Source organism: Panicum virgatum, chromosome 5N (genome assembly GCF_016808335.1).
Source record: "Panicum virgatum strain AP13 chromosome 5N, P.virgatum_v5, whole genome shotgun sequence".
NCBI lineage: Eukaryota > Viridiplantae > Streptophyta > Magnoliopsida > Poales > Poaceae > Panicum > Panicum virgatum.
In genome coordinates, this window is record NC_053149.1 from 31,357,715 (window position 1) to 31,381,914 (window position 24,200).

General features: G+C 46.2%; 1 protein-coding gene across 3 annotated transcripts; it reads right to left on the minus strand.

Annotated features, from left to right (window-relative positions):
* Positions 1-9,066: 9,066 nt before the first annotated feature.
* On the minus strand, positions 9,067-13,951 carry LOC120674403. Of its 3 annotated transcripts, XM_039955592.1 has the most exons (7): positions 13,662-13,950; positions 13,202-13,324; positions 12,738-12,940; positions 11,413-11,965; positions 10,724-10,816; positions 9,887-9,991; positions 9,067-9,786 (listed from the first exon to the last, which is right to left on the minus strand). In XM_039955592.1, the coding sequence occupies exons 4-7, from the start codon at positions 11,611-11,613 to the stop codon at positions 9,334-9,336; spliced, it is 852 nt and encodes a 283-aa protein (XP_039811526.1). In that variant the 5' UTR covers positions 11,614-11,965; positions 12,738-12,940; positions 13,202-13,324; positions 13,662-13,950; the 3' UTR covers positions 9,067-9,333. The 3 variants fall into 3 exon arrangements, with proteins under 3 accessions (XP_039811526.1, XP_039811527.1, XP_039811525.1); XM_039955593.1 differs by lacking the exon at positions 13,202-13,324 and having other exon boundaries at positions 9,067-9,671; positions 13,662-13,951; XM_039955591.1 differs by lacking the exon at positions 13,202-13,324.
* Between the last annotated feature and the right edge of the window lie 10,249 nt (positions 13,952-24,200).

The following is a 24,200-nucleotide window of genomic DNA, read 5'->3' on the forward strand; positions in this document are numbered from 1 at the left end:
TCCTAGCATCTAGGGCGCAACATGGATGAAGGCAACCAGTGCAAATGCTACAGGGGGGTTCCAGCGGCGCTCACCGAGGGCTCAGGTTGGAGGATTTGGCACGAAGGGTCGTCGGCGTCGGAGTCCGGTGACGGTCGCAGGCGGAGCTCCTCGGTCCGGGTGGTGGGGCACTCCTTCGGACTCCTGATCCCCACGAATTGACACTGGGTGGTGCTGCGAAGTAGCGCAAGGGGGTCAGGGGGGCGGAATCAGCACCGGGGTGAGGGTAATTGACGGCGATGGCACTTACCGGCGGTGGCGGTCCTGGCGGAGAGATGCGGCGGCGCTGGTGGTTCGGGCGTGGAGCTGCGGGGCGAGGATGGGGGAGAGAAGGTCGCAGGGCCCAATTATAGGAGGGATGCGGGGATCTCGGCGGGGCGCAGCGGGATAATGATCCCGGCGAGCTCGCCGGGGATATCGGGTGCGCTGCGGAGCCGGGAAGGAAGGGGAGAAGAGGGGGCTGACGCGTGGGGCCGGCTGGTCAGCGGCAGGGCGCGCGTCGCGCGGCTGCCTGCCAGGTGGGGTCAAGGCGTCGGGGGAGCGGGCGGGATGCGCGCGAGTGGGCGGAAGCAGGCCGCGGCGTGGGCCGTGCGGGAGAGGTGGGAACGGTGCTGGGCTGGGCGCGGTCACGGGTTGGGCTGAAGCGGAGCAGGCCGGGCGGAGCGCGGGCGAGCTGGGCCGAAGTGGGCCCGCGGGAAGGGAGATGGAGACCTGGGCCGCGCTGGGCCGGGCCTGGGTTGCTGTTGGGTTGGGTTTTGGTTGCGGGTTTGGGTTTTCTTTTTCCTACTCTTCTCCTTTCTAAATCTAATTCAAACAAAGTTTAAATTCAAATTTGAATTTGAATTCAAACCACACTCAAATAAAATTATGCACCAGCATGAATGCAACAAAAATTTAAACCTATGATAAATTTTAATTAATTAAGGAACAAAAATTAGATTAAATGCCAACTAAACACAATAAACCTTAGAAAATTTAACTAAAGCCATTTAATTTATTAATAAATACTGAAATTTAAATTAGGGTGTTACACTTTTCATATGCATGCTCCTTGTTCTATACTTACTCTGCAAAAAATTAAAAAGAACCAAAGTCCACACTTAGATTTAAAATCTGAAAGTAAATTTGGATATAGCTCTTTCAGTATGGACTGCATAAATTTTATTCCTTACATTTCCTTGGTGCTTGTGGGAAAAACATTTAGGAAAAACATATTTCCTAAGTTGTTGTGAAGTGAGATATGGCTTTGGCATGGAAATCCATCCTTTTCTATTCAAAGTACTTGGAGAGTTTTATTTTGCTAAAATAAAAAAATCCATAGTCTCAAATACTCCTCAATGGTAACAAAAATTCCTACCAAGGCCAAATATCATGTTACATTTTGAAACCCTTCTACTTTTGCTGCTTGTTATTGCATTGAGCTGTGTCAAGCTTTGTTGACCCATGCCAAGAAATTTATCATGCTTTTAAAACCAAGATCACATACACACCACCAAATATTTGCACTGCTCCTACACTGGGAGTAGGCGCAAGACATACATTCCACTTAGGATCTACAAAAAAAATGTTCTACTCCTACATTGGGAGTAAACAAAAATATCTTAGTTAGGCTCTATCAAAATAAATGCTCCAAATGTGTATGATCCCTCTCTCAAAAGTTTTGTAGTGAAAAAAAAAGGCATGAGGCTATCATTAAAAAAAGAAAAGAAAGAAAGGAATAAAAGATAGCCCATGTTCTCACAAAAGGGTTTCTTCAAAGTCTGAATAAAGAGAGAGATGAGTTTCAAAGAGCATAATAGAATTAGGATAGCCACTTTATATCCACACACTTGCACTTCTTGGTTTGATTGTATGGTATTTTTCTCCATGGATCCATTGTTTGACTCAGCAAAATATGCAATGCAAGTATGCCTTGATGTTTTCCCTACCTAAGCTACACATAAGCTTTTTAGAAGTAGGAAGAAAAAGTAGGCAAACCCAAAATACCTTGGTGAGGAAACAAACACTTGAGTGATTTGAGAGTACCAGTTGCGGAGTGCATGTGAACTATACTTTATTTCAAAAAAAAATCTCCAAGTTACTAAGATATGAAAATGGAATGAGATGGCTATGTTTTAGAGCTGTTCCATTTCTCAACCGCTCAAGACGATATGTTAGCCACTCCTCATATCCCACAGGTATGAGGTATGTTTTGGGATAATCTTTATGATAGTTTCATATCTTGAATTGCTATATTTATTTTTGCTTTATCTTTAACCTTTACTCGAGACGAGCAAAGAATAAGTGTGGGGGAACTTGTTGACGGTCATTATCGCATAAAATTCGACCGCCAAAGTGAACTAAAATGACAACATTCCATGTCACATTATAATAAAAATATTAATTATCTAATGAGTTCTACGAGTTTTGGTGGTTTGCGATGTTTTGCAGGATTATGCCAGAATATGCAAGAATCAACACTAAATGGAGCATCTACAAGGATGGTGAAATATGGATATAAGATGAAACCATTATAAACATTGGCAAATGCCAAATTTGACATTGCCATGTTGAAGAGCTCGTCAAGATGATCGAATTGGACATTTGGTTCACCCAATTCGGAGTCCGGACGCAAAAGTTATGCAAGTTACAAGTTCTGGACTCGTGCTGTGCAGAGGCTGCAGGCCGGCCGGCCTCACCTAGGGCGGCCGGCCTGACACCTTTGCCAAGCACATCATCCCTTGCCACAGGACCATTAGGGACCCTCCAATGGACCCCTATGCACTAGATATACAAGCAAATACCAAAGATATGACCGAAAGGCCTAGCACATGGATTAAAGGACCCATTTGCAGCACTTACCAAATGAGGAGCCAGGCTTGTCGGAATCTCCTCAGCTTTTGTACCTCTACATATCTGCTTCAACCCGAGTTGCATCCAGGTTATCTTTCGATATCTCTGAAATTATTATTTTTCTAAATTCAGTTATTGCTTTATTTCACTTGCTGGAACTCCACTCGACCGAGTGCTCTAGTCCAGGTACAGGGTTAGAGTAGTAATCTCTAGTATAGACGTGGTGTCTAGGCTAGTGCTTACCTGAGTTTGCGCCCAACCCCATGGATAGTTGTAGTAGCCCCGGAGGTGACAGCTCTGACTAGGCCTTTGTATTGCACGATGTTTGGGTTGGTGTTTCGTAGGGCTATTGGTGGCCTGACCCAAATCACCTTTTTCTAGTCTTTTCGAGGATCGGAAAGGTACCGCCGCTCTGAAGTAAGTGAAGTTTAGTGAGCCTGACCCTTTAGTGTCTGATAATCTTAGGAATACCTTAGGAGTCCCTCTCTCCCTACAAAAACATTCTTTCTACCTTTTCTTTGAATTACCTTGGCCCCTTTCTAGTTCACTTCTCGTTCTTCTTGGAAATCGATACCTTGGAATATTCCGGGTGAAAGCTACAGCGGTATCCGTGCGCTTGCGGATTTATCTATTTGCGTTAACAAATACCAACACTGGCTCAGCTCGGCGGGGGGGGGGGGGGGGCATCCTTGCCAGGGTCCCCCTCAGGCAAAGGAGCGGGGGACTAGTACTCCAAGACCTTGGCCTATAAAGGATCCGAGTTGTGTTACAACCCAACGGGTGCGCTCGGAAAAACAGAGCAAAAACAGAGGAAACAACTCGTAATGAACAAAACAACTCGGAGGATTCAAGAAAAACTTACGGCATCGGTCGGCCACTTCAGGCAGTGGGCTTTTGGGCAGCCCTTGTCCCGGATCTGCCCCGCCATGATGCGGGCGACCTGGTTCGTGATCTCTTCCCGGGGGACCTTGCGCTCATGTCCCCGGGTCGGGTCCTAATGACCCCAGTACTCGAAGACCGGGTGGACCCTCTTCTGGATCGGCTGTGTGAGCCGTCTACAGAAGGAGATGGCCACCGCGGCCCCCGTCAGACCTTGCGCTGACAAGTTGGCGATCTCCTTGAGGAGGTGCTCCACCTGTGCCATCTCCTCGGTGGTCGGCGGCTCCTCCTAGCACACCTTGTACTCTGGTTTTTGCTCGCCAGTGCGCGCCGGGAGGCAGGTCGCCGGGTTCGCCACCACGAACCATTCCCGCGCCCACCCCTTGTTGGTGTCATGGAGCTCGAAGTCGGGGTAGACGCTCCCCTGGCGCAGTGAGAAGGCGGCCCCGCCCACGACATTCCGGTGAATGTTGGACGGATGCCCCTTGAGGCGGTACAGAGCCCGCCACAGGTTGAAATGGGGGCGATCCCCAAGTACCCCTCGCAGAGGTGGACAAAGACGGCGATCTGGGCAATTGAAGTGGGCTTGAGATGAGTTACCTCGAGCCCGTAGAAGTGAAGAAGCCCGCGGAAGAAGGCCCCCGCGGGCAGCGCGAAGCCCTTCTCGTAGAAGGACTTGAACACGACTGTCTGGTTCGTGTCCTCCGATGGGAATTCCTCCCTGTAGTAGCATCGCCACCCGGAGATCTGTTTCTCCGGGTGGATGCCGCGCTCCACCATGTTCTGGATGTCGCTCTCCTAGAGCGAGCACTTCTGCTAGGACGATGATGGTGGCAGAGCCTCTCCAGAGATCCCCGAGGTCGAGGACGCCGACGCGGTAGGTGTGGCGGCCATGACGACGGCGGCAAGGCTCAGGCGAGGGGAGGAAATCACGAGGAAGAAGAAAGCCGGGAGTTCTGGAAACTCGCCAAGAGCTCTGGAAACTCACCGAGTCAGCAAGGCGGCGGAAAGCTCTGGAGTGCTCGGGAACAAGGTGACCGCTCCGCACCGCCTCCCCTGTTTAAATATCGGAGGCCGCACAACGGGCAGATTCGAAATCAACGGCCGGATCAGATCGGGCCGGTAATCTTACGGCGGATGAAGCGGGATAAACGGTAACTTTCTTTTTACCGCTGCCTCTGACAATCCCGCTCTTCTGTCAGGCGCGCCAGATCCACGCAGAGATATAATGGTTGGATTTTTACCATAATGCAAATATGCTCCGAATATTCCTGGAAACGACCCGGCGCGTCTCCGTGACTCCGCCAACGACCCTGCTTGGGGGCTGGGCGCCACCTACGACCTGGCGTGTCTCTGTGACCCAGCCAGAGCCTCAAGGCCCGGACGCCGTGACTATTCGGCGCGTCTCCGTGACTCCGCCAGCCACCCTGCTCGGGGGCTGGGCGCCACCTACGACCCGGCGTGTCTCCATGACCCAGCCAGGGCCTCAGGGCCTGGACACTGTGATTACTCGGCGCGTCTCCATGACTCCACCAGCGACCCTGCTCGGGGGCTGGGTGCCACCTACGACTCGGTGTGTCTCCGTGACCCAGCCAGAGCCTTAGGGCCTGGACGCCATGACTACTCAACACGTCTCCGTGACTCTGCCAGCGACCCTACTCAGGGGCTGGGCGCCATGTACGACCCGGCGAGTCTTTGTGACTCGGCCAGGGCCTTAGTGCCCAGACATTGGAACTACTCGAAAAGTCTCAGTGACTTAACCCAGGGCTTCAAGGTCGGGGTAACCGAGTTGGGTTCGATCACTACGGCTATCTCGAGGTGGCTAAGGGCTGGTACCCTCAGGGGATCGGTTCAATAGGGACGTTGGTTGGATGCTCAGGCATTCGGACAGACAGGAGCTAAAGATCAGTTCTTTGACCCTCAAATTGCTTCTCTGAAACCTTCCGAGGCTCAGGGGCTACACCCAACGGGTGCGCCCAGGGGCGCATCCTGTTCTGGATCTGCAACAACAACGGACATTTATAAAGAACACCGAAGGACTTCGTTCGGTATCACAAATTCGACTCGGCCCTCCGACGCTCGGGGGCTTGACGGAGGTAGGTCTATGTACCTCCCTACCGAGTGGGGTCCCCAAACCCGAGAGACTACCCTGTTCGGTGACTTGGCTACGACTACTTGGCTGCAGGACTCGGCTATGCATGGAAAGGATCTCCAGTAGATCAGGATGAGAGGCTCCAGCAAGAAGCCCGGATATCTAGGGATCTTAACCGACCTCCTTCCTTATAAAACAACCCGAGCATATCATTTCTTGTACCCCTACGACTCCTAGGCTATATAAAGGATGTGTAGGAAGACCCATAGAGAGACTCTTCTTTTCGCAGCATTCCACAAACCCTAATACAACCCCGAACACAGGACGTAGGGTATTACGCACATCGCGGCCCGAACCTGTCTAAGTCCTTGCATCTTCATGTTACTATCGAGCTTTTGGTCCTGAGATCCCCATCCTGAAACTCTACCACCGGGTACACCCCTGGTGTACTGGCTGGAATAGCAATCCGACAGATAATCTTGGTGCCTACGTCCCCGGTTGGCTTAACCGACGACTGGCTTGACTTCATGGAGGGCATTGAGTCCTTGTTGAGTGAAAGTTCCTTGGCGGCAGTAAGTATTTCGCTGACAGAGCTAGGAACTCGAATTGTGGCAGCGTGATCTATTGCTTCCTTGTCGCACTCGAAGGACTTTAGGAGGTCTCCTCGTAGGGAAAGTACTCCTGTATTGCCCGGCATCTTGAGGAGCAGGTACACATAATGTGGTACTGCCATGAACTTGGCCAGCGCGGGTCTTCCCAGTATGGCATGGTAGGAAGATTCAAAGTCGGCTACTTCGAACCTGATGTACTCTGTCCGAAGTTTTGTTCTATACCAAATGTCACCGGAAGGATGACCGAGCCAATTGTTGTAGATGAGTTTCTGCGAACGATGCCGTAAAAAGGGGCCTTGCTTGGAGTGAGTAGACTCATGTAGTTGAGGCCCATCTTAGCCAGTGTACTTGCAAAGATCAAGTTGAGCCCGCTTCCGCCGTCGATGAGTACTCGAGTAAGCTTGGATCCTTGGACAACTGGGTCGAGTACTAGCGGGAACCAGAACTTTCTTGGCTCAGAGAAGCTGGTCCATTGATCCTCCCTAGAGAAGGTGATGGGAACCTCGCTGTATTTTAGTGGTCTTTGAATTACTGGCTCAACTGAAAGAATTTCTCTGAGTAGTAGCTTCTGGGCCCGCTTGGAGAAGCTAGGATCTCCTCCAAATATGACGATGACGACATTTTGCTACTGTTGGAACCCGTCAGGGTCTTTCTTGTCGTCTTCGTCATCCTTGTTATGCTTGTTCTTAGGAGCATCTGGCGGTGTCAACTGGAAGGATTTGCACAGGATCGTGCATTCCCACATTGAGTGGTTGCTTTTGGGGTGGATTGGGCACCTCTTATTGTGAAGGATCTTGTCGAACTGATCCTGCGGCTTTTCATTCTTCTTACCACGCGGAGTACGATCCATAGTACTAACAATGTCGTCGTGCTTGCGCTTGCGCGCAGGATCCCGCTGGTTGATGGGCCCTCGTTGTTGTTGTTACGGCGCGGGAAGCGGCTTCGTTCTTGCTCCTCTTCGTCTGCCTAGCGCTGCATCATGTCACGTAGCTCCACAACTGTCTTGGGGCGATTACGCCCAAAGTCACAGTAGAGGGTTTGGACATTGATGCCGCTCTGGAAGTAGTGGATGACGTCGTCTTCCGCGACGTTGGGGATGGTGACTCTTGTGTCGAAGAAGTGTTCGACGTAGGATCTGATGGATTCGCCTTGCTCCTGCTTGCACATAGACAGGGCATGTCGAGTGGCTACTCGATGTAGCGACCCTTGGAAGTTGTCGATGAAGGCCTTCTTGAGATCCTCCCACGAGTGTATGGCCTCGCGCGCCAAGCTCTGGAGCCACGTCAGAGGTGCGGGCTCCAGGGCCATCGGGAAGTAGAGGACCTTGGTGTTGGTGTCTCCTCCTGCAACACTAACAGCGGTCGAATATAAACGTAACCATTGAGCAGGGTCTTGCTTACCGTCGTACTTCTGGATATTTGTTGGTTTGAAATCCTTCGGGTACTCGATGTTGTCGAAGACGCTGGTGAGGGCTAGGAAGTGATCGGAATTGTCTGTAAGCTGCGCTCTGCGCCTTGTGTTGATGATGTCCCGTGCCTCCATTATGGAATCGGCTACTTCCTCCCTGTTTTGACCGCGATTGTTGTTGCGATTTGGTTGAGGCCCAGGAGCTTGGTTTGCTAGTGGTTGGCCACCCCTGGGGCGATGGATGCTTGTGACTTCCTGATCCTCTTGGTTTCTTTGGTTTTGCAGCTCCGGCTGTTGTTGACGGTGATGACCTCCGGGGGTACGGCTTGCTTGAGGTATGACTGTTGTGGTGGGCCTCGACCGGGTGCCATGAAGCGAGGACAAAGGGTTTTGTCTCTCGAGTTGTTCGACAGCATTTTTGGCGAGGTGTATGACGCGCTCCATCTCCGGGTTTTGAGGCATCTGCATGAGTCGCAGGGGTGCTTCTGTCATCGCGGCGATAGGAGTAGTGAAGACTGGATCCGCGACGTTGTTGAATTCGTTGTTGAGGTTGAGCAGGGCAAGGCGAGCACGCTCACACTACAAGACATGGTACCTTCTATGATGATTTGATTTTGTCACAAGTAGGAGTTATTTTGTCATGATCTATGATCTGTGACGGCTTTATGACGAAAAATGCATCGTCACAAAAGGTCCGTGTCTAAGCACCTTCTGTGACACTTATAAAATGTCATAAACTTAGTGACAAACACATCATCGTCACAACACAACTATGACGATCCATACCGTCATAATATCAAACCAAGAATGTCACAAACTATTTATCTGTGGAGTTGCCATGTGGCTGCTGACGTGGCATAATGACATGGCATGTGACGTGGCAGATGACGCTCCAAGAATTTTGTGACGATTTGGTTCGTCATAGAATAAAATGATGTGGCATGTGACATGGCAGCTCATGTTGCAAAAAAGTTGTGACATTTTAGTTCGTCATAAAATGTTTTGTGGTCTAATTAAGCCCACATAATTAATAATTCTAATTTGTGCTACACCAATGGCAGGCCTGATTTATTTATGGGTTCAATCTTACACATTTTTTCAGATCCATCTGTAGAATAAGCCATCCATTTTTAGCCCCACTTCAAAATTTACCAGAGGCAATTGAGAACCATTCAGTTGTGGCGTAGCCCAATTTAAAACAAGTAATGAAAGGTTATCATCAAGCTGCAGGTCCATTAATGCATTCAACACAAGTACATTTTCCATCATCAACAACAAAGTCTTATGAAATAAAGAAACAAATTTGACCAGTAGCCAATGGTTTAAGGCGATGAAATAAATATGGAAATCCTTTAACTCTAATCAAAGAAAGAAAATAGTTGTGGCTGTAGACCTAACTAAGTGCAAGTTCAAGGAGGTCACAAAAAGTAGCAAAGCTCCATTTGACGGATGAGAACCACACCGACAAGCAGTCTAGGGAGGAGGCACTTGACCTTGGAAGGTTATCATTTGACGTAGGAACCCACTACAATCTTGGACTATCTTTTTCAAACTCTCAATCTCTTCCGATTGCTTTGCCATTGCTGCCTCAGATTGCTGTGCCTGAGACTTTAAGGTGTCCTTCAACCTATCAACCTCATGTGATTGTTTAACCATGGTTGACTCAGATTCTTGTGCCTGCAACTTCAAGCTATCCATCTCCAGCCGGAGTTTGGCCTTTTCCTGCTTCTCCATCTCAAGCTGAGCTTGAAGTTCTTGCACCTTTGAAGACACGCCAACTCTAGTGCTTGACTTGGAGGAGGACATAATGCCTACATTGTGTAAGAATTTACTTGACTGCGGCAAGACTTCGGAAAAAGCATCAGTGGAAGACTTGACATTTTGTCCATCATTTTCTGGTTCAGCAACAATTACTTCCGTATCATCGTAGCAAAATGAATAAATCTCAGTCTTGCATATTGGACTCAGGTTTATTTTCACTAGGACTTTGCTGAGAATAGGAAAAAAAGAGGAAACAAGGACTTACAATTGCTTTCTTCACAGATTCAGTAAAGCCAATTTTTCTACTACAATGTGTCTCCTTGAACAGATCAATTGCAGTAGGGTCGGTATCTTTGTATTTATCTTGTTTCTGAAATGACGTGAATGGAATTAGTAGTACCATGCAACTCCTCCAATAAAGGAAGTACTTGCACCAAAACATGATAACGCTATCTGATCAAAGGATGTCTACAAATATCACATTTGAAGGAAACAAAAACTCTACTAATGTCTACTAAAACCTACATGATAGAGTGGATACAAAGTAGAAGTAGACATATCATAGACAACTCTACTAATAACTGGATGCAAGGATGTGAATAATGAATAGCAAATGAAGGACAATTTTCCAAAGAAAACAGTTTATGTCGACAGCTTAGGATCTGGTTGGTCTAAAAGGTTAGTGTGTATGCTCATCTTTGTCAAAACATGCTAGTTTTTCTCTAAAAGGTGCAATTCAGGTGGTTTAATGTAAAATGGAGTTTTAACAATGTGCGTATGTTGTACCTATCTCATTAACAAAACAGCTTAAATTGTATAAGAAAAATCTACTATATAATGTAGGAGCAATGCTGACCAAGAAATACTTGTGTAAGATAAGAACACATCCAAAACTATGCACAGCATGTGATAGTCATCTAAAAAAATTCCAATCAAACAATGGACACACATAGTGGTTTTGTGCTACAATTGCTTGCTGCTTTTTTTTTCTCTACTTAAATAAATAAGAACGGATGCTATTTTCTAGCTGCACGATCTCTTATAGGTGGCTGGACATTTCAGAGAATTTCAATGAAGTATTTGATGGCTAGTACTTTCTTACCACGACATAAGTTTTTGCAATATAGCACTGAGACCCTGTCCTCTGCTGAAACTGAACCTGCTCGCGGTTAAGTTTGTTTTTGATACACTTGTCCTGTAGATCATAGAACAAAAGTAAGTTGTAGGAACGTTATAGCAAAACAGTTTGATAGAAATCAATCTAGTCAATGGAGACAAACAGGAAGTACTAGAAATCAGGAAAGCTGATGTAAAGATCAGCCTTATAACCCAGTGGTTGAGGTGATGAAAACTACTAACTCAATGTCACAATTTAGAGGTCACATGGCAAATATGTTTAGTCATGAGGTGAACATCAGTGATACCACACAGTACAATGAATCTCTAGGAAACATGAATGTAAAGAATTAGTATATATAAGCAAACAATTTAAGAAGAAAAGAAAACAAGCTATAGCTTCCTCAACCTGAGATTGATCACGGCCAAGATTCATAATTTCAGAATCTGAAATTTACATGATTATTAGCACTAGATTTATACAAAAGCAAATCATCTAGGTTCTAGTTTACATATTTAGTAACGCATAAATTAAAGCAGAAATACATGTACAAAAATTCAGTGCCACTTCACTAAAAACATTTGCCCATGAGTGACTAATACACAGGGAGGTAGTGCACGAATAACATATCGAATCAAGGTTGATTGAATATCAAGCTAGTATGCATGTCATACCTTATGCTTTGGGCTTGACCACATCTCCACCAATTCTCTCCATTGATCATCAGTCATCTGCTTAATAGGTGATGTTGTCCTCACTTGATTTGCAGGTATCTCGTTGAAGTACTGCTTTTTCAGCCTATACCTCATTTGTCGTTGCCCACACTTTAGCAAGTCAGTGCAGGCTTCATGCACTGCCTTACTGTTGACGTCCATGGTGAATTGTCCCTAACAAAACAATGAACAATAGGATTTCAGATGCAAAGGAACCAAAGAAATAGGATTAATCAACTAGAATTAAATTGACTTATAGCAAGTTGGTCAATGCAGTTTGTAATTTGTCCCTCATCCTTGTAATTCTTCCAATGTGGATAGATTGGTATGTGCTGTTTGAGTATGATCCCACCCTCCGATGCAAGCTTTGCCGCCTGAATAGGTGGCTCCGGTCTTCTCTTCCCTTCAGAAATTTGGATTGGTATCTTAGTGCCTAACCCTCTGCTTAATGAATCCAGCCCCTTGCCAAGACTTTTTCCCCTTGGCACTTGTTTTCTTGTAGCAATCGATGCACCTAACAAAATTTCATTAACATAGTTAGTGGCAAATAAAAATGATGCAAGTAGCAATACTAATCTATGAAGTACATCTAGAGTTTGCTAATTTTAGAAAATAAATTATTGATCCTTTTTGCAGGTTATATGCAAATTAATGCAGTAAATATTCCACATGCAAACTATATAGATTCTAGAAAACCACTTGCCTTCATCACCAATGTCAATCTGGTTCTCATTTTGTAATGGAGAATTAGGATGTTCCAAAGCATCCTGTGTGGCAGCAGTGAAGCTTTCGGATGGCACTTGCTTTGTGATTGCACTCCTTTGCCTAGTGACTCTAATAGATGCCTCTTCTCGATCAGTTGCTACCACTCTCTTTGATCCAATGTTTTCCTAAACGGGCTAGACGGACCGTCTAAACGGGTCTAGACGGTAGACGGAGGGTAACCGCATAGTTTAGGGCCTAGTCAGGCTTGTAAACAGTTGACCCGTTTAGTCGGTCCAAGACGGGAAAAAACAGGTTGAACGGGCTGAACGGAACGGTTTGGAGACGGTGGTAAAAGGTTTTCAGCCCGTTTATGGGGGCGTTTAGGAAATAGCCCGTTTATGGGCTGGTTTATGGCCTTATGGGCCCGTTAAGAGCTTGGTTTTCACTCCCCCGTGCGCCTCCCAGTCTCCAGTCCACCCGAGTCCGCCCCCGTGCGCCTCCTTCACGAGGAATCGGTGTACGAGCAGATGTAAAGATAATAGTCATAGGACAAACATTGTAATGCAGAGAAGAATGTGTACCTTGCTGACCTCCTCTTGTTCAGAGCCCTCACTATCCTGAGCATCATACAAAGATCCTGATTGTCGAGAAACATCATCCTTGCTCTTTGAACTTGTATTGTTAATCATTGATGCCAATGTAGAAAGCCCAAGCCTTTGAAACATTTGATTGTTCTTCATCATATTTTGAGCCCTCAAGCGCTCATAATCAGTAAGTGGAGTTTCTATACAAAAAATGGTAAGTATATGTGAAGCGGATGAAACTATAGCTGGTAAACATAGAGAACAACTAATTCTGGACTCTCAACCATATGTCTACAGAAAGTATCCTCTGTTTCTAAACACAGTTTAGCACTAAGTACAATTAAAAATCAGAGTTGAGAGTACTAAATTTGTATAGACAGGTTGAGAAAAATATGCTCAGAACATCAGATTCTAGGAATAATCCAACTAAATTATTAGCTTTTACAAAGTCACCAGCATACTTTACACCCAGAAAAATTGCAGACTGAAATCATTCATGGAGTACTGATTGATCTTATTAGTTATCTATGCCTCATCGAAGGCGGTAAACACTGAGACAAACATCGTACTAGTCACGATACAGCCTGAACACATCAATGCAGAGGATAGATCAGAAACAATTCCCTACGAGCAATCAACCCACTAGGCTATGAATGAAATAAATACTTCATGACAGTTAACCATCTGATGTGAACTCAAGGCAAAAGCTGTGCATCTTGTACTGTTACTAATCTTCTTATCAAATAATAATTCCAGATAACATGGAACAGAAGTACCAATTACCCTAACAAAATTCCTGCTTTCCTCAAAAATCCACATATAAATCTAATCATGGCCAATGCCTCCAAACCGCAAAACAGCAGAACTACCCAAATCCATGGCCGACATGTCGAGGCTACCTAGGGTTTGTGTAGGCTCTACCTGCAGGTTCCCGTGCTCGTGCCGCTGGCTTCCTCCCAGGAGCCATCTTGGTGGTGGCTGGATCGATGCCGCTCCCTGCTCTCCTGGCGCCACACGACGCAGATGGAGTCGCCCCCTGCCTGCCACTGGAAGGGAACGTGATTTTCTTGAGGGAAGCGAATGAGTTGAGGAGGTGGGCAATGGATGGCGTAGAGGTAACTGAACGCCTAAAAAGATGGGGGCAGCACAATGGTGGGCGAATTTTTTGTTCTGCCGCCTAAATAAAACTTTTCTTTGGCCTACAGGCGCGGGAATGACAACAGCAGAAAATTTGGGGGTCAACACCAGGTTGGGCGATGGGATATATAGATTATTTTGTCTTCTTATTTCAAAATTAAGTGCGTAGCTCAATGGTAGGCAGTGGATCACATCAACTCTCTTAAGGTCTTGGGTTCGACCTTCCTGGTATCTATTTTTTTCAAAAAAAAACTATTTCATCTAAATGTTAACTGAATTTCATAATGGGTTGCCAAGACTGCTTTATTACAAAATTTAATTTTTGTTGTCTAAATATCAATAATTTCCTGTACTATTTAAGATTGATTACATAGTTCTTTTTTTCAAAAAATTTCTTTGTGTCTGTCCATTATTCCATATTTCCTTTCTTTCTTTTTTTTATCAGGTCTTCAATCTTCTTCTGCTGTATCCATTTAACCTATTTGTATCTTCATTCAATATCATTTGTTCCGTACAGATGCACAACCCTAAATTTATGCAAGTTGGGCGGAACCTCTCTGCCCCCATCCCCCCGACACCACCCTCTTCCCCTGGGACTTAGCCGCCGACGAGCGGAGGGAACTCCCCAAGGTGCCCAAGACATGCACCTCGACAACCAGAGCTGGAATGTTGCCGCTCACCCGGTGAGCGCTCGCGCGCTCGCGCCCTGGTCCCTCGCCTGGCTCCCTGTTGTCCGCCCATCCCGTACTCCCGTTTCCCTTCCGTGGCCGCACGGCGAGCCGTCAACTCGAGCTCCACCCGAACCTGTCTGTCCCAGCCGCTAGAGGCCGCACCGCAGCATCGCGCTCGCTCCTCGGCTGGAACCTGCTACTCGGCTGCCCCCGTCCCCACGCATCAGATTGTCGGGTGTGTTTTCAGGTGCGGGTTACCGCCGGGAACAAATTATCCGCCGGGTATGGGTATGGAATTATTTTTTTACCTGTGTGCGGTTACGGGTAACCTGACGGGTACAATCTAGTCTCGACGAGAATGGGTGTGGGTGTCTACTACCCGTCGGGTACATACCTATTGCCATCTTGACTTGCGGATGGTAGAGGCGGAGCTCGGCGGCTAGCAAGTAAGAGCCACCTCGGGGCGTGAGGAGAATGGGTGCAAGGTCGGAGCTGCTTCAGTTGGTTACGCGGGCTATTGTGCGGTATGGTGAGAAAAATTTACTTTTTTGGTAAAAACATTTTTAATTGTTTTTAGTATTTATAATAATAGATAGATACATGTTATATACTGTGTATATATTCTTTTGCCAAAAAAATTTGGGTTCAGAGTGCATCAATACTGGGCCGCCCGTGCATTTAGATCAGTTTACATCAACATCAACAAAGCCTTTTAATCCCAAGCAAGTTGGGGTAGACTAGAGTTGAAACCCAACAAAAACCATTATTCACGGTTCTGGCACATGAATCGTGGCTTTCCAAGCACTCCTATCCAAGGACAAATATCTAGGTATACTCCAGTCTTTCAAGTCTCTTCTCATTATTTCTTCCCATGTCAACTTCGGCTGGCCCCTGCCTCTCCTCATATTACAATCGTGCTTTAGGATACCACTATGCACTGGTGGCTCTGGCGATCTCCGTTGGACATGTCCAAACCATCTCAGCCGGTGTTGGATAAGCTTTTCTTCAATTGGTGCTATCCCTAGCCTATCCCGTATATCATCATTTCGAACTCAATCCATCCTTGTATACCCACAAATCCAACGCAACATGTGCATTTTTGCAACACTTAATTGTTGGACGTGCCGCGTTTTTGTAGGCCAACATTCCGCACCATACAACATTGCCGGTCTAATCGCCGTTCTATAAAACTTGCCTTTTAACTTCTGAGGTACCTTCTTGTCACAAAGGACGCCAGATGCTTGGCGCCACTTCATCCATCCCACTTTGATTTTATGACTAACATCCTCATCAATATCTCCATCTCTCTGTAGCATCGATCCCAAATATCGAAATGTATCCCTCTTGGGCACTACTTGGCCTTCCAAACTAACATCTCCCTCCTCATGAGTAGCGCCGAAGTCACACCTCATATACTTAGTTTTAGTCCTGCTAACCTTTATTTAGATCAGTTAATGTAGTAAAAAACTATGTGAGATCTAACTTAGTTAAGGAATTTAATTAATATTTAGACAACACAAATGAAGAAGTTTAGTTAAGATTTACAAAATGAATGAGTTTTTATCAATAAAAAGGTGACCAAGGAGGATCGAACCCAAAACCATAGTCAAGATGGTGACATGCTACCTGCCATTGAGGTATGCTTGCACGTTTGAAAAAAAGGTTAAAATACTATACATATCAATAAATAACTACCACAATTTATTATAGTTTGAATAAACATAAACATTTAGATCATTTTTATATAGTCAAGAAACTATGTGAGATCTTACTTAGTTCCCGAATTTAATTACTATTTAGACATAAAAATGATGTATAGTTTAGTTAAGATTTAGAAAAAGAATGAATTTTCTAATATTAAAAAAAGGCCTCTATAAGGATCGAACCCAGAACCATAGGCATCATGAAGTGCGCTCACTACCATTAAGCTATGCCTGTGAGTTTGAACAGTGAAGACAAAATAGTCTATATCTATAATGAGCAAGCTGGACGTTCCCAATCCTGGCAACAGTCTACAACGTAGCGTTGATTCCTTCTGCGAGCACGATTCTGTATGATGAAAACACAAAAGGATGGCCAACCAGATATCAGATACTTCTTGCAGATATCAGAACTAAAGCCTAAAGGTAGCAAATTTTCAGGAACCATCACATTCATCGTCTTGGTATGACAGACCAAAGCCATTGGGTCTTTCATCATTGTCATCTTCAGCCACACTCCAAAGGTGTCTATGTGTAAATTTTTGAACAATTCTCCAGCTTTCTTTATGCTTAGTGTCTTCCAAGTAAAACACTTTTTTTGCCTGTGCCGCTAGAATAAAAGAATCATCCTTGTACTAGCAACTTCCATGGTTGATGCTTCTGAAAAATTCATCATCTTTCATTCTAACTTTCTTGGTATAAGTGTCAAACCAATCACATCGGAAAATAACCACTGTCCGGCGATCAGTCGCTCCAGAGTTATATCGCAGCTCAATTATTTCCTTCAGGCAACCATAAAAATCTAAATTTTCACCATTATGTGTACCCTCGGTCATGATTCCACTATTTTGTGTTCTATTTTTCACGCTCAATTGTGTGGAATCGAACACCATCAACAAGACATGCTGACAAAATTCGAACTCGTAAATCCGGTTCACATGACAATGCATACAACTCATCATTGATGTCTTCTCCCTCCACATAACATAGTCTTGCAACCTGATCAGGTAAAAGAAAATGCTTAAGTGAATTTGTCGAAGCTATAGGAGTAACTATCAATAGTATAACTCCTGCAACCTCTGATTTGCAAAATATGAAAATATAAAACAAACATACATGCTTCTTAAACCACGAGGAAAATTTCTTCTCGAGGGTTCTTTCAACATCACGACCATCCTTCATTTTGTAACTCTTTCCTGCATATCCTGCAAAACATAATTTAAAATTAAAGTTAATAAATAGTAGGTGACATGAAAAAATTAAAGTGCATATGGGATGACTTACTCAATATATGGCTCAATCTCCGGACAATTGTTTAACACATACCAAACCATTTTGTCATAATCATGATCAAGACATGTAATCCATGGAGCTCCAAGTGGATCAACTCCATGCTGGAAAACAGTTATATCACCTCATTTCAAATCAACACGCTCTCTATTCCTACCCTCTCGATTGTGTCTTGTGTCAACATCATCGAAGTACCTCGAGCAAAGAGTAAGGCACTCAGCAGCGACTTAAGCTTCTGCTATGGATCCTTCTGGTCTTGCCATGTTCCTCACAAAATGTTTCAAAGTATACAACCATCTTTCTACTGGGTACATCCATCCATACTGTATTGGACCTTTAAGGATTGTCTCTTCAGGTAAATGAATAGCCAAGTGTAGCATCACATCAAAAAAAGAAGGTGGAAATATTTTCTCAAGCTTGCACAAAATAATTGGGATTTCACCTTTCAATCTTTGCAAAACATCCAACTTCAGTGTTTTAGTACAAAGTTGCTGAAAAAAGTTGCCTAATTCAGCAAGTACTTCATATATGTCCTTATGCATGATTCCTCGAATAGCAGCAGGTAAGATCCTTTGGAGAAGGATATGACAGTCATGAGTTTTCAATGCTTGAAGGTTGCATCCATCAGCAGTAATACAAGTTGCTTTGAAGCGTATCCATCTGGGAATTTTACACTTCTCAAAAAATCACAAAAGGCAAGCTTTTGTTTTTTTTGTCATAGTGTACGGGGCCTGTGGAACACTGTATGAATTCCCATCAAGCATCAAGTGTAATTTTTTCCTTATGCCCATATCTTCCAAATCAAGCCTAGAATTCATATTGTCCTTTGTCTTCCCAACAATGTCAAGAAATGTAGCAAGAATATACTCACATATATTTTTCTCGATGTGCATTATATCAAGATTATGTCGTAGCTTCAAGCTTGACCAATACAGCAAGTCCCACAAACACGACCTTCGCTTCCAGCATTGGCCTTCTACTTCTCGCTTTCGCTTTTTGCTTTCAGGATGCTTTCCTGGTCTAACATCCTTGACCCATTCCAATTTCTCCATCAACTCATCTGTACTAAATTCCTCTGGCTTCTCACGGTTTTCATCCTTGCCATCAAACCATTTCTTCTTCCTCCATGGATGATCCCTTGCAAGGTAACGTCGATGGCCAATATAGCATATCCTGTTCCTTATTCTTCTGGAACAAGGACTTTTGTCACAATGGACACAAGCATAATAACCTCTTGTGACTCTACCAGACAATGTGCTCAAAGCTGGATAATCATGAATGCACCAAATTACTGCAGTATGTAGGACAAAGTTCTCTCCACTAAACGCATCCAATGTTCGGACGCCTTTCCACAACTCTAGAAACTCATCAATTAGTGGCTCCAAGAAAACATCGATATCCTTTCCTGGGCATGTTGGACCAGGGATGAGTAAGGCCATCATGAAGTTGGATTGCTCCATACATTCCCATGGAGGAAAATTGTAAGGGATAAGAAACACCGGCCACATACTGTACGAAGCGCTCATTTTGCCAAATGGGTTGAAACCATCCGTAGCAAGGCCAAGTCTGATGTTTCTTGCATCTTTTGCAAACCACTCATATTTTCTATCGAAGTCTTTCCATGCCTCACCATCAGCAGGATGGCTAAGCTCATTCTCCACTAGTTTCCTCTTCAGTTTATGCCATTGTGCTTTCTTTGCAATTTGTTTAGAAGAGAACATCCTCTTTAGCCTTGGAATCAATGGAAAATGCCGCAATACCTTTTCAGTAATCTTTTTTCCTTCTTTTCCATCTTTCCATCTTAATGCATCACAAACATGACATTTATCCATTTTTTTCAAACTTCTTGTTGGGGACACCACCTTCGGATCGGATGCCGAAGGTTCGCGAAGACCAGACGGCGTATGTGTTGAAGCCAACGCCAGGAGCGAATGTAGAGGACATCCATCTTCGCTGGTCTTCGGGCGGTAAGACGAAGATACGCGAAGACCGGGCGACGCAATCGTCAGGGTGAGGAGTTATCAAATGGGTCCCATGACCTTTGCCGAGATGGCTGAAGAGGACCGTATGTAAGTACGGGCCCGTCTGAGCTGTTGCGCACTCACATTGCCCTAGCAAAATTACATGTACATTTAGGAATATTCCAAGAATATGACCATTGTAAGGGTGCAAAAGCGTAATTGTATCTAGGAGGTGTAACGCCACCTATAAATACTCCTTGTCATGCCCATTGATGGGACATATGGAATAGAGAGAGAAAACCTTTCCTCATTGTTTGCGTGTTCATTCATTACTGTTATAGTGTCCACCTATTCCGAAGACATTCTCCACCAACAGTTTGGCGCCCACCCGTCGGTTCGATACACCACATGGCGGCGACGAAGAAGAAAGGAACCACCGGAGCCACTTCGGAGGACACGGCGGCGACGACGACGACAACACCCTCGCAGGGCGAAGCGGCAGCAACACAGGCGAACGGGACTAGCAGCGACGACGTCTCCGTCGACGCCCTTGCAGATGGCCAGCTTGAAGTCAACCTTCTGGACCTCGGCGTCTCAGCCGAAGACATCGCGGTGATGCGTCGTATCGACGCTCGCATCGAAGAGGCGCGAAGGGCTCAGCAGCAGGCCTTGGAAGCAGAACCTTCAGAGCCACAGATGACAACAAGAGCGAAGGGGAAGCAGACCGTGCTCACCGAAGCAGAGCGTCAAGAGCAGTACAACAAGTTGAGGGAGGAGGAGCTTCGCTGCAAGGAGATGCAGGAGAAGCTCCGTGCCCAGCGGCTGCAGCTCGAGAAATTGCAGGCACCACCACCACCACCACCACCACCGCAGAAGGAGATGATCGGGGTCAACCCGCGGCAACAAGAACCACCAAGGTTCCGCCCAAAGTTCGTGGCGGTCGAAGAGATCTCTGACCATTCTGAGTCAGACGGCGAAGAGCATTATCAAAGAAGGCATCAAAGAATATCACCATTGTCCGAAGAGCTGGAGGAGGTGCAGTGGCCTCATCGCCTCAACCCAGCAATATTGCCGCAGTTCAATGGGAGTCAGACCCCGAAGAGTTCCTCCTCAAATACGAAGCCACCATAGAAGCATCAGGAGGAGGCACCGCGTGTAAAGCGAAGGCACTCGTCCTCACATTGAAGGGCTTGGTGCAGCGTTGGTATGCAAACATCCCACCAGGAACCATTCTATCTTGGAAGCAGCTTCGCCTCGAGTTATGTGCAAGTTTCTGTGCCGTGAGGCCCGACGAAGTCACATCTTGCGATTTTCACGATCTAAGGCAAGGAAGCATGACCTTGCAAGAATATCTTCAGAGTGTCATAAAGCTTCGCGCAAGAGCACCAAATGTTGCCGACCAGAGCATCATCGATTCGGTGGTGAAGGGGATCAACCTGGGACCATGCGGAGAATACATATCCTGGCGCAAGCCGAAGATAGTCACGAAGCTGTTCGAGATAATGCAAGAATATTGCAAATCCAACCATGCGAAGAGGAGAAGGTTCGAGGAGAAGAACGAGCAGAAGAAGTCGCGAAGCAGCGAGAGGTCCCATTCAAAACTGTGGCACACTGACAAGCCGAAGCAGAAAAGAACAGTGAACAACGTGCCCGAAGAAGAACCCCGAGAGCACAGACACCATCAAAGGGGCAAAGGCGAGAGGGACTGCCACAAAGAAAGATCCAATTGCGATGATCGTCACCATCGCGAAGAATGACACAAGAAAGGCGGAAGAGACAGCGGCGGTCGAAGAGAGAAAATTCCATTATGTTTCTTCCACGGCAAGGACAAAGGCCATTGGACAAATGAATGCCCCTTTGCCATTTACAAGAAAGAAGAGTTTGATTGGCAGAATTCCCAGCCAGCGAAGCCAGTCAATCATACCTTGCAGTTACCACCTCAGTCTTCGGCGACGGCAACCACTTGGGCTCCTACGCCAAATTGGCCGTTGTCATACCCGGTCTTCAACTACAATCCGCTACCGTATGCGCCACCTTCGCAACAATCAGTACCGATGCTACCACCTCCGCAATATAGTCAGACATGGTTGAGGAGCTCCATGCCATAGTCTTACGACCCGACAACTTTACCTCCACCTCCGAAGCTCGAACCGGGGCAGATACCAGAAAGAGCAAGCGAGGGACCCTCCGGCAGTAGGGTCAACATCATCAATGACATCTCCGGAGGATCCAATGAACCAGTACATGAGACGAAGAAGTAACGCAAAGAATACTTTAGAACCATCTCCCATGTCAGCGAGGGCAGATTCTTCCGAACAACTTGGTCGCATGTCCCAATATCTTTCACGCAGGCATACCTTCGGCTGCAGTACTACCCACATAATGACCCCCTCATCATAAGGGCAAACATCGGCAAGAATTCAGTGCACTTCTCAGGGAATGATGTAGGGAGAATCTTGGTGGACAATGGGAGCTCTACAGATATCCTCATGTGGCAGTGCTTCGTCAAAATGGGGTTCACAGAAACAGCGCTGAAGAAGTCACAGTGTCCGCTCATTGGTTTCGGAGGCAAGAGAATCGAAGCTCTTGGAAAGATAGAGCTCAATGTCACGTTTGGCGAAGGTGCAATGCAGAGAACCGAAGCAATAACCTTTGATGTGGTCGACATTAAATACCCCTACAACGCCATCTTTGGCCGCAACACCTTGGTCAAATTCGCAGCAGTAATCCATCAGTCGTACCTATGCATGAAGCTGCCTAAGGCTGGAGGAATTGTCATAGTCTTCGGCAACCAGGAAGAAGCAAGATGGTGCGAAGACAACACATCAACCGCAAACAAGAATGCCCATGTCATTGAAACACCAAATGAGGACAATGAGGCTGCAAACAGTGAAGAGCCAGAGAAGTCAGGGGGGGTATCCCCGGCGGAACACACGAAGAAGGTGCCATTGTGCAAAGATGTGCCCGACCGAATGATGATCATCGGAAAAGGGCTTGAAGAGGCCGAAGAGCCCAGGCTTATACAGTTTCTCCGCAACAATCAAGATGTGTTTTCTTGGTCCTCTTCGGATCTGCGAGGGGTCAGTCGAGAGGTCATCGAGCATGAGCTCAGGGTGAACCCGAAGGCAAAACCAGTAAAGCAGGGCCAAAGGATAATGCCTGAAGAAAGGCAGAAAGTGGCTCAGGCCAAGGTACAAAAATTGTTGGACGCGGGCGTCATCCGCGAGGTCCAGTACCCAAAGTGGCTAGCAAATGTTGTCATGGTACCGAAGAAGAACAGGAAGTGGCAAATGTGCATTGACTTCACAATCTTGAACAAGGTGTGCCCGAAGGACGAATACCCACTACCATGAATTGACACCCTGGTCGATGCAGTAGCTTGCTCGGAGATGCTCAGTATGTTGGATTGTTTCTCAGGTTATCACCAGATATACATGAACAAGGCAGACGAAGAGAAGACCAGTTTCACCACCCCCTTCGGGACATATTGCTACGTGAGAATGCCAGAGGGCCTCCGCAATGCCGGATGCACTTTTAACAGAATGATCAAGAAGGTACTGGGAGATCAACTGGGGAGGAACATCTCCACATATGTCGACGATGTCGTTGTCCGAAGCAAGAGGAAGGAGGATCATATCCAAGACCTTTGCGAAACATTCGCGAACCTTTGCCGTCATGGTTTGAAGCTGAACCCGGAGAAATGCGTCTTTGGAGTCCGAAGAGGCAAATTATTGGGATGCATTATAACTGAAAGGGGAATTGAGGCAAATACAGAGAAGATAGAAGCCATCAGGTGGATGAAGCCGCCAACTACAAGAAAGAGGGTGCAAAAGTTAACAAGCAGGTTGGCTTCGCCTAACCGATTCATATCAAAATCTGCGGAGAAGTGCCTTCCATTTTTCAAGGCGCTGAAAGGCTCAGGCAACATAGAATGGGGCAAAGAGCAGGCTGTTGGCGCTCCTTAAGTACCCCTTTTATCCCTTGTTTATCCTTGATAATGGCATGAATTCAATATCAAAATCACTAACCGTCCTAACCCCGGCCTAATTATTGGTCATTTTCACATATGCACATATATTTTGGAGGAACTTTGTTTTTGCAGGTTTTTGGCCTATTTTGGAGCATGAAATGACGAGGCCCGTGATCGAGCACTAACATGGAGAAAGACGAAGGCCATAGCCCAAAGGAAGGACCAAAGCCCATGTTGATTCGAAGCACATTCATGCACATCCATCCTCCAAGAGAGCCCAAAGGACCAAGCCCACGAAGATGAGATCAAGATACTTCGGGATTAAGCAAAGCAAATGAAGATTTAAGGAAGGATTCCCTATCCTATCCTTTCCTTGAAGATATCTCCAAGATAACAACGTCCAAAGGGGTGCAATCGTGAAGGACAGAAACTGTAGAAGATGCGAGGAGTCTACACGCCAAAGATGAGACCGAGGCGAGCCCGAAAAGGGGTAGGCCGGATGGCCTAGGCCCATGGGGCCAGCTGGCCCAGCCCTTTTCTGAGGCGGTTTGGCCTCCCCTTCGACCGGTGGCTTCCTTGGCTTATAAATAGCTCGCACCTTATTCAACTCGAGGCATCCATCCACCCAGAACTCGACGAAAACTTAGGGTCAAGACCAGAGGGAGACAACGGCCGCCGCAAGTCTTCAAAGTTGTCTAGGAGATGACTTAGGCCGACCCTAGCCGCCGTGG

Coding starts and splice junctions, on each gene's coding strand:
- LOC120674403 (XM_039955591.1), bottom strand. CDS start 11,613: ATGGACGTCAACAGTAAGGCAGTGCATGAAGCCTGCACTGACTTGCTA. Junction 10,817..11,412: donor GGTCAAGCCCAAAGCATAAG/GTATGACATGCA, acceptor TATGATCTACAG/GACAAGTGTATCAAAAACAA. Junction 9,787..9,886: donor AATCTGTGAAGAAAGCAATT/GTAAGTCCTTGT, acceptor TCATTTTGCTAC/GATGATACGGAAGTAATTGT.